Source organism: Silene latifolia, chromosome 3 (assembly GCF_048544455.1).
Source record: "Silene latifolia isolate original U9 population chromosome 3, ASM4854445v1, whole genome shotgun sequence".
NCBI classification, from domain to species: domain Eukaryota; kingdom Viridiplantae; phylum Streptophyta; class Magnoliopsida; order Caryophyllales; family Caryophyllaceae; genus Silene; species Silene latifolia.
The window spans coordinates 3,218,031-3,229,357 of NC_133528.1; the positions used below are offsets into that span (position 1 = coordinate 3,218,031).

Genomic DNA, 11,327 nt, shown 5'->3' on the forward strand with positions numbered 1-11,327 from the left:
ATAAGATAGTCATTTGAAATCACACCCTCTCACATGTAGATAGAGTGAGTGGGGACCCCTTCAATTAAAAATGTATTTGAGAGGTGGCACCCAATTTAGACGTCACCTGATGGCGCTCTATCAGTGTCCAAACTTTATTTTAAAAGTTCTATTGTCTTTAAAAGTTGATTCTTATTTTTAAGAACCAAGTTTTAAAATATTGGAAAATGTACAACCAATAATTATAACTTTTTAAAATGTGAGAAACCATTTAATGTTATTTTTTTTTTCCATCTAAGAACTTTATATAAAGTTCTTTTATTGTGAACAAAAATTCTTAAAAATTGATCGCATGTGAAAAACTTTATATAAAGTTTTACTATTACTATTGCTCTAAAAACGGGTTGACCAACAACTTTAATTATTTATGTATTATTTTCTAAAAACATTTTAAGAATATTTTTATAAATATAAACCCTTATTTTGCGAACTCGAAAATGTTATCATCAGTACTATTTTGTGAGAAGTGGTATATAATAAAAACCAAGTTTGTAAATATTGGAAAATGTACAACCAATAAATACGAGTATAATTTTGTAAAATGTGAGAAACCATTTAATATTATTTTTTTAATTTTTTTTCTCATCTAAGAACTTTATATAAAGTTCTTCTATTGTAAACAAAAATTCTTAAAAATTGGGGTTGCATTATGACATCGCATGTGTAGAACTTTATATAAAGTTCTACTATTGTTATTGCTCTAAAAACGGGTTGACCAACAACTTTAATTATTTATGTATTGTTTTCTAACATTTTAAGAATATTTTTATAAATATAAACCCTTATTTTGCGAACTCGAAAATTTTATCAATCAGTACTATTTTGTGAGAAGTGGTATATAATATCACAAATTCCCCCTTATGACGGAGGGTATCCGTCACAAACTTGTGACGGGTACCATATTGTCTCACAAAAAACCCATAGGGGGTGAGAGAAGGAGCACATGGGGTGGGCCGTGGGTGCCCACCTTATCCCCTCTACCCATTTCCACTCACAAAATAACCGTCGCAAGATCCGACCGTCCCAAAAATATACTCCGTACTACTTTCTTCAAAAAAAAATTGCACGGGGTAAGAGCCTAAGGTACCTGAGAAGTACGGAGTGCAACTTTTATAAACTCCTAATAGTGAGAGATTGGCGTCAAAGTTAACGATAAAGTAATGCACGATAAAACTATGTTACTTCATCAGCTAAAAGTACTTGTTGAATCAGAGAAAAGGGAACATACATCGGATGTATTACCTCAGTTTTACTTGTTTTTGAGCATTTTTGTATTTTTTTTGAGCTTATTACCTCAAACTTTAATTGTTTTTGAGCATATGTGTATTTTTTTCTGATCTTATTAAAGTTTATAAGTTAGATTTTAATTTTTTTCCATGAAAACTCAAATTTAAGTAAGTTTGTATGTAATATTTTTAAGTTTATTGTAGTTTTTTTGAGCTTAATGTTTTAGTGAATAACTCAAAAACTTTATAGTAAGACTCATAATTTTTAAAATAAAGCTCAAAAACTTTATTATAATGCTCAGAAAGTATAAAACTAGGGGTAGTACATCGGATGTATAATCGACTTACTGATTATTGAATCATCGTCGCACAACCAAGTGAAATATGCGGTAATGTAGACATAAGATTGTTATTATTAACAGATTGATCAACTTTCAGTAAGCCATTTATATAACACTACAATTTTCCAACTTGGGCTAGTATTTCTGTTTCTTTTAGGATTATTGCGCAAATCCCAACTCAATTTTAAATAATCGAACATCTAAAAAATCAGTGGGTCTTGCTTCAGACCATTGCTTTTGGTCTGAAATAAGACGTACAACATGTTATCATTTGACAGTAAAATGTTTGTATTTTTCTGATAACATGTTACCATTATTTTTCCCACTATTTTCAGGGTAAAAAGTGACACCTCTAGTGGTAACATTTTGTAGATTCAGTGCTTACATTTTCTTAAAAAATGGCAACATTTTGTCGGTCTTATTTCAGACGGGAAAAGTGCCCGTCTGAAATAAGATTTTGCGCTAAAAAATTTGCAAATTCTTTGGTTTAAGAGGATAATATCGGTCATAGACTCACAATACTCACAAAGTAAAATGAGTCAAGTATGGTAGATAATACAAAAAAAAAAAAAAAAAAACGTCTAGCCTCTAATAACAGTTTGATGTATATATAAGCGAAAACACATTTGATGTGTATTTATGTTGATACGGATATTATCAGTAAGTAGATTATACATCTGATGTACTACCACCAGTTGTACAGTTTATGAGCAGTATAATAAATGTTTTGAGTTTTGTTTTAAAAATTATGAGTTTTATTATAAAGTTTTCGAGTTTATTTACTTAAACATTAAGTTTAAAAAATTATAATAAATCTCAAAATCGTTACCCATTAACTTAATTAAATTTGAGTTTTAGCGGAAAAAAAACTAAAATTTAACTTCTAATAAACTTTAATAAGTTCATAAAAATACACATATACATCTAAAACTGTAAACGGGCAGTGGCCCTCTCAGAAAATGTAAGTGAGAGGGCAAGTGACAAACTATCTGTCTACAACTTTAGACGGAAGTGTCCGTCTAAAGTGAGAATTTGTGTTGGTGTATTATATGGTTGATCAATATATAGACATGTCAGACATGGAGTGTTTGCTTATGGCTGTTACTGTTTTGATTTTTTTTTTAGATAAGTTTGAAGAATGTATATCATTTATGAAGAAACAATTATGTACGAAAAATGTGAAATTGTAATACGTATATGGAGAGTACAAGTTTGTTTTTTTATTTCTTTAAGGAGAACTTGACGAGAAATTGATTTCAAGGGAGATATTAGATACTTCCTCCTAGTCTGAGTGTTGGTTCCCTTTCTTTTGGGCGCCTAAATTAAGGAAATGAATTTGAACCACACAAAACACCATACCCCACATGGAATTGAATTTGGACCACACAAAACTTACCAAAAAAGGAAAGAGGAACCAACACTCAACTAGCATGGAAATGGAAAGAGGAACCAACACTCAGACTAGGAGGGAATACAATTTAAATTGGGGCCAAATTTCACTTTATGTTTAAGTATCGGGGCTAAATTACTCCAACTCGGAGTTATGAAGCTTAATTTCACAATTATAAAGAATCATGGGGCTAAAATGCTAAATCACCACTCCCCCGATTTAAAAACAAATAAAATTTAAGATAATAAGCTCAGAAAAAATACACGAATGCTAAAAAAACAAATAAAAGTCCGAGACAATAGACCTATATATGTTCTTTTTTTTTCCCGAATACTACCGTCATAAAAGTAGACTTACCGTTAAGTTTGAAGAAAAGTCGTGAAAAATCTTTAGTTAAAAACTCGAAACACTTTCTAGTTCTCTCAGTTGGGCGACAATGGGGATGATGTCAGTGACCCAACTCGACGATGAAACTGTCGCTGCCATGTCCATTGCAGCCGTCTTCGATGATTTCGTATATTTCTTTTCCCTCCCCTTTTTCAATCCATACTTTTAATTTTTTGTTACTGCTATTTAACTGTTATACCCAATTTCCAATTCATATTGCGCGTCTTTGTTTGAATTCTGTGATTTTTTATGCATAATCATGTTTTATCAGTGATGTTTGTTAATGGGTAGTATCAAAGTTTGGATTTTTTACTTCATGATTGATATATTTGTAATTTAATCCATGGGTTTTGGGTGATTTTGATACTTTTAGGTAATAGTTGTTTGCAAATTCGAGTATAAGGCGGTCTTAGACAAGAAGTTAGTAAGACGGATTTATTAATAATTAACTTTTCATTCAAATAGGTCATGATATTTGTATTAATGGTTCTGTTTTACCCAATGTCCGTGTAAGGCGGCCCTCGTGAAGATTGATTGGTACATGTTATGCTAGGTTTGGCAATATGGAAGGGTGTGATAGGATTGAATGCTATGATATCATGTTAATGGTGTTTGAATGTAAAAATAAAACATGGGAAAAAGTTTGATCGTTGTATCTCCGGGGGAGGGGAAGGGGATGAACAATAGGGAAAGGAGGTAAAGAGACGGGGAGGGGAAGGGGATGAACAATAGGGAAAGGAGGTAAAGAGACGGGGAGGGGGAACGGAGCAATTGTCCCCCCCCCCCCCCCCTCTAGGAGTATTGCGTTGGTTAGGTTGCGTCTTTTAAGGAGTGAAATTGGTCGAAAGAAACATGTTCGTTCATATGCTTACTAGTGTTGTAGAAGCTGTTTCCGAGACAGATGTTTATTTTCGTTCGCCTAGGTTGCTAGATCAACTTAATGAGTTTGTTGTATATTTGTAATGTTTTCAACTTTCCGTCTGTTGCAATCCATTTTACATTTTGTGTGTTGATTGTCTTGCGACCTGTCTCCTATTTATAGTGTTCATAGAAAGACCACTTGTTTGGGCGATTTTTGTGCCCTTTCTAGTCATCATATAAAAGCAAGCAATGTAACTCTATTCTGTGGTTTTTTCACCAGTTGGTATTAAACATGTGATTTTTCTTTCAGGGGGGAAAAATAAATTCAATTGATTTCCATCGAACAAATGATCTGTTGGTAACAACTAGTGATGATGATTCAGTTCGACTTTTCGACATTGTAAATGCCAAGTAAGCTTCAATATCAGAATAAAACTTATGTGGTTATTTATCATTTGACGTATTTGGTGTGCACGTCTTTCATCCATCGACTATAATAAACACTGTCTAAGCTTCATCAGCATACTTCTTCTTAGGCTTTTGGGCTTCAGTATGTGCTTATCACGGTAGTTTATCTTGCTTCAGTATGTACCTTGGTGAGGGTAAGAAATTCTTAGGATCTCCTAGGATCATCTTTGAGCCATTTACCACAGTATTTTCGCAATATATTGAACTTTATTTGTTTGTTTTCATGTTATAATAAATTAATAAAGAATTGTAGTAAGGTGTACTGTGAACAAGAAACTAGTGGACAACTGGACAAGCAGTCTTCCAGGTCCAGATAATTTACGCCTACTGTGTGCATCATGTTTTAGTATGCCTGGAAAATAAGAAGCGCGTAGATTTTGGTAGAACTTGTTTCCACGAGTGATGTTCTTGTAATTCTCGTAACAAGCTTCAGATGGGGATTAAGTTTGTATAGTACTCCGTAGATTATACTAGATTTGACCTTGTCATAAAAAGGTTGCTCCATGGCCCATATACACCACCTTACTGTCTTTTCACTCTTTGTTGATCTTGATTAAGCGGGAGCAGATTAGGGGAATCATTGTGTTTTTGTGTTCATTGCTATTGTTTTGGGAATGTTTAAATCCTTTATATCAGGCTTTGGTGTGCTGACTGTAAAATGCTCTTAGTCTTTCGAGATCTTTTTATGATATTGAAGTTGCTTCATTCCTTGCAAAATTCTTTGTCTTGTTTGTTGTTAAGTTCTACGGAGTATTATTTTCTTAAATAGCTTCCGTAAAAGACCACATAGATTGGCCATTGAGGAACTGAGTTGCTACCCACGTACTGTATCAGTGTATCTGGGCATACAAGACTCCATAGAGATTACTGAACCTGTTTGCATTTTTTTACCACCAGATCCTAAGCTACAATAAATTGGCGACATCAGATAATATTTCTAAGTATAGCCTTTTATAATGAGTTACTAGTGACGCGCTTGAAATATTTTTCTTTTACTGACTAATACACCATGGTTTCCAGAAATCTGAAGACCACATATCATAAGAAACATGGAGCTGACCGTATATGCTTCACCCACCATCCAAGTTCATTGATTTGCTCCTCAAAATATAATCTCGGTTCAAATGGAGGTGAATATTTGTTACTACTCGTTCCCAATAGTCATCCTGTTTCATCCTGTATTAACTTTGCCAATATCCTGAGAATTGTGTTGATTCTTCTCCTTACTTTTCTGTTGCAGAATCCCTTCGGTATCTTTCTATGTATGATAACAGATGTCTTCGTTACTTTAAAGGACATAGTGAAAGGTTTGAAGACATTTCATCTATACTTGTTTTATGTTGTTCGGATGATGCATATGTATTGGTTTTTGTTTTGGTTATCTTATATTTGTCACTTGTCTTTGTGCAGGATTGTTTCCTTGTGTATGTCACCCATAAATGATAGCTTCATGTCAGGTTCCCTCGACCACAGTGTAAGAATATGGGATCTGCGAGTAAATGCATGCCAGGTTGGTTTCGTATCTCTGATAAAGTTATAAATGTGTATTTGTATTGAGAATGTGAGAAGTGACAGCTAAAATGTAATACTACCAAAATTTCTTCTATTCTATTAGTATTGTGCTTGTGCTGTTGCTGTGATAGTGTAGAAATAAGCTTGATACAGTAATACAGCCGAAGTTAAATGTATTCACTTCACCTTCTCATTTGATTTCTTTAGAGGTTTACCAACCTAAATTGAATAGATAGACCAAAGGTCATAATTTATGACTCACCTACCTCTCACAAATGTTATGAAGTTTATGCCGTAGTGCATATGTGCTTCTATTTGTTGAAGTAGATGGGTCCTAAAACACTCCCAGGTTCGTACATGTATCGTAAGCATCACGTGGAAGAGAAGACTATGTGTACATTGTTGATTAATTATATATAAATGTATCCAATTTTAGAGACGCCGTATTGACTTTTAATCCAGTACTTGGCTAATTGCAGAAACTATGTCAAAATATGTGTAAAAAATTGAAGAACGTCTCAGTTGTCATCTGTAGTGCTCACAGACTGGACTTCACATGATACATGCTAGTTCGCTGCCTTATCAGCGTTGTCTAGGGGCACTATTAATTTGGAAAAAAAACATAGGATTGAATAGTAACGCGCCTCACTAGTTGCGCCTTGGGTGCGCATTTTGGATCCCATACTCCTCTGAGGCGCGGTGCCTCACGCCTTTGACACACTTCCTTAAACTAAGATTAATCTAAGGTAAAACTTATTCAAATATAAATAAATTAGTGACATTTATAAGCATAATGAAGCGCGAAAAATAAAGATTTATTGATTACTACAACAGTGGATTGTCAAAAACAAAATCACTAATAACTACTCTATGATGGTCAAAACATTTATAGTTTAAATGAGATTTTATTAATTTTAAGACTAGGATCGCTGAAGTGGAAAACAACTCAACAATTGGGGCACCAAAGTGAAATTTTGAAAACCTCATGGTACTAAATTGGGATTAGCTCAAACCTCAGGCTTTATAGGAAATTTTCGAAATAATTTATTTACAAAAGTAAATAGCTCAGAGTATGGAGAGTTAGTGTGCTTGCCGATTGTTTCAGTTTCATTGAGAATCATAACTTTGTATTTTTGTTGATCTTAGGGGATTTTACGCCTACGTGGAAGACCAGCAGTTGCATATGACCAACAAGGCCTGGTATTTGCTGTTGCAATGGAAGGAGGTGCTGTCAAACTGTTTGATTCACGCTCTTACGATAAGGTGTGATTTTATGGACATCAGTTATACATCTTAATTCTGTCCTCTTTCCTTTTTTTTGGTGCTCATCCAAATTTGATTTGCAGGGTCCTTTCGATACCTTTTTAGTTGGCGGAGATACTGCAGAGGTTTGTGATATAAAATTCAGTAATGACGGAAAATCAATGCTCTTGACAACCACAAATAATCATGTGTATGTTCTTGATGCTTATGCTGGAGAGAAGGTTAGCTTAATGCTTAGAAAATATTGGTGAATATATTTTTGTCTATATACAAAGCAGCTTTCGTATGTATAGGGAATAATTGCTTATAAAAAATCTGTTATCATGCAGCGTTGTGGCTTTAGTTTAGAATCTTCTCAAAACACAAATATAGAAGCGACATTCACTCCTGATGGTCAGTACGTCGTCTCAGGTACGTGACTATGTGGTTATTTTCGTTGATAGTGTACAATTCCCAATGGAGTACGTTTATCTTTGTGTGCTTCATTTATTACTTAATAAAACATATATTTCAAGGTTAATATTCAAACCCTTGAGCTACACTGTGATATTTGCTTTTTGTATGGCAGGCTCAGGTGATGGAAGCATGCATGCATGGAACATCGACACGAGAACTGAGGTCGTTTTCTTAGCTGAGCTCTTTTTAGTTTTGTTTTTTCTTTCAGTCAATCTATTTTACATATAATTGTGTGCCATTGCTCTTCTCCCTTCTTTTTGTTGAATTTTTTTTTTTTTTTTTACCAAGGGTTTAGGGGATTATCCTGATACCTGAAGCTTTTAGCGACCATCAATTACCGATTAAATACCTAGAACTTTATTTTACGTTGCATTTCCTTATATAAAAAGAGAGAATACCAACCATAAGACCTAAACATTAGCGAACTTTTAGTTTCTCATTTTGCCCTTTAGAAATTTTGCCATGGTTACCAATTCATCCTTTTCGATAACTTTACTAATTTTTGAAGGTGGTTTTTTTTTTTTTTTTTTTTTTTTTTTTCTGGAAATTGTATGAAATTGTCTTATAGGAGTACTAATTATTGTAAAGTCATTTTTCTTATGACCCTTTGGACGTAACAATTTTACTGTGAACAATTGCCCGATACCAATTTTCATTATGTTAATGACAATTTTACCCGTGTGACAGTTTTTATTTAAAGAACCATTTTTACATTTCTGACCATTCTACGACTTTTAGTGACCATTTAACTTTCAATTATGGTCGGTCTTACACTAATTTACTATTGGACCCTCTTATAGGAAACTTACCCTAATAATCCCACCCATAGTGAGTGATAAAAAATAATGTGAAGGCCTACTTCTTAAGCTTACGCCATTTTGGAAACCTAGTATTGGAATTGAATTTCGTAATTGAGACATTTCAAGAAACCTCAAAATTTGGAATTGAGACATTCAAAAAACCTAATAGAATTCATTTCATTTCATTTCCGTCAGTTTCCGCTCTTTTATCATAACATTGTCAAAAGGGTCGGGGCGGGTTCCTAAACTTCGTTGAGGAATCTGGGAGTGAATTCTGTATGCCTTAAACAAAGCAAGGACAAACCAAACAGAGTACTGCCTTGTGAACAATTGCTAGCTGCCATGAATTGTTTGTCGTGTTTTCAGTTAAGGCCCAAGGGTTACTTCAATACCACATCAAGTCGAAATGAAAGAACACGTGATCCTAAATACGCTAGCCAATCATCTCACAATTTGGCTTACTTCTTCGACAGGTAGCACGTTGGAACAGCAATATTGGCGTACCGTCATGCTTGAAGTGGGCCCCACGACGAGTAATGTTAGCTGCTGCTTCAAGCGTTCTTACTTTCTGGATTCCTGATCGTACGAAGCTCACAGGTGAGCACAATGGCAGAGATGCTACTGATGGTGTAGCGAAAACTTGAATACATCCTCGACGAGTCCTGCAGCCTGCAGGTATGAAGCAACTATCCCACATTGTTGCATTTGTGAGGATACAGATTTACAAGCGCTTCCCACGGTTGTTTAGACCGTGAGAAAAAGTAGGCTTACGAGCAATATGTAAAATACGAGGGAAGTGTGCTAGAAACCAGATAGGCTCGTTGTCATGGTTTTGATAGCACAATTGTCTATCAAAGTGTTTGAATACGAGTATGTGATATTGTAATCGAGTACGTTGTGTGTTTTTACCCCCACCCCCAAAAAAACATTATAGCCTAGTTACGACGGAGGTTCATCAGCATCAGGTCACAGACTTGACTCCCCTTATTGTACCGTCTTTATGACTCTCTTTGCACTAAAAGATATGGTGCCCTTATTATGCGAATTCATGACGACATCACTTGATGAATTATTCACATACGGAGTACAATAATTCTTAAGTAGAATAAGAAAATTTGTGTTAGGCCTCTCACTGGAGTAGAAATTGCTAGGAAGCTTCTTTAATGTGACAGATGAAAAGCAATGTTTTTTTTTTTTTTTTTTTTTTTTGGTGACAGCGAAATATAATGTTTTACATTCCGGTAGCATTAGCAATGTCAAGACTAGTAAATTCGCTAATACGTAATGTTAAAATAGGTATAAGTGTACTTTTTTAAAAAGGGATTATACTCCGTTATGATGTAAAGCTTCTTTATTTCCTTTCATTTTTTTTGGACGGTTTGAATTTTATTTTGAGAAGATTTAAGGGTGCAAGCAGTTGATGAGATAAATGAGTAATAATAATCTAAAATAAAATAGTACTCCGTATGTTAATTGGAAATGGACAAGAAATTGAGAGAAAAAAATGAAGACGATACCTGACTAGTCTCACTAGTCACTTGAGATATGTTTGTACTAATTGGATTCGACTTCCTAACTTTTGGGGACATACCTTAAATCTTGAGTTGGTCTTGCTTAAGACGGGTCGAATATTGAAACGGGTAGTTACACTCACAAAACAAATAGGGGGGACAAGGTGGGGACAACCCCATGTGCCTCCCACTCACTCCTATTTGGGCATTTTGTCTCACAAAATGGTATCCGTCTACACTTTAAGACGGATAGTGTGCGTCTTAAGTAAGAATTTGTGTTAAATCTTAAGCATGATCTTTCAAATAACGTGAACATATTTGGACCACATACAAACGATTACTACACATGTATTCTTCTAGTATTGATGAAATATAAGGAAACACAATCATCACCATCTTTTTAGTAGGCGATAAGAGGTACATTCTGTTTGGTATTTAGCAGATTATCGATTACAAATGCAAAATGGTCAAGCAAATTAGAAATGGTATTTGATTAACATGGTTAACTAGTACTCCTTCTGTTCCGATCAATATATATCTATTGCTTTTGACACAAAGATCAAATTGCCAAAAGATTGTCAATATGTCGTTTACCAAACACGGGAATAAAATCAAAAGCTATAGATTTAAACATGCAACTATTTGTCAATAGACTCTCTATCTCTTACTACTATTAGATTAATCATCGAAAACAAAGCGAGTTCTTCATCTAAAGATAGAGAGCAAACCTTTACAATAAAACTAAAAAAGACTCGAAAATTTAACTAAAAATTTCGCTATTTTAATTGTTCACAGTCCGTACTACCCCTTGTACCGGCTATTGATTAGTAAAAAGCACAGTAATTACGAAAGAGACGTAAAATGGTAAATGGGTAATGTGACCAAAAGAGAAGGGTCCTAGAATGACGACTAAACAAGGCCAAAGCATAGTCTATGTCCTGCCTACTGATAACTTGATAATTCAAGTGACACCACACAAGAGTTGGCAATTCCAATTTCAATTATGCTGTCATGACGTCGGTTTAAATTCCGGAAAAATTAAAATTGACCGGATGACTCCTTCAAATAAAAAA

The 11,327-nt window shown here is 34.4% G+C and overlaps 1 protein-coding gene across 1 annotated transcript; it reads left to right on the forward strand.

The window, feature by feature from the left end:
* Positions 1-3,337: 3,337 nt before the first annotated feature.
* LOC141646767 (protein ANTHESIS POMOTING FACTOR 1) lies at positions 3,338-9,819 on the forward strand. Its single transcript, XM_074454709.1, has 10 exons — positions 3,338-3,510; positions 4,555-4,655; positions 5,733-5,842; positions 5,953-6,019; positions 6,123-6,222; positions 7,371-7,487; positions 7,571-7,708; positions 7,817-7,898; positions 8,056-8,105; positions 9,217-9,819. Exons 1-10 carry the CDS (start codon positions 3,433-3,435, stop codon positions 9,385-9,387), a joined length of 1,014 nt encoding a protein of 337 aa, XP_074310810.1. The 5' UTR covers positions 3,338-3,432; the 3' UTR covers positions 9,388-9,819.
* Positions 9,820-11,327: the final 1,508 nt, after the last annotated feature.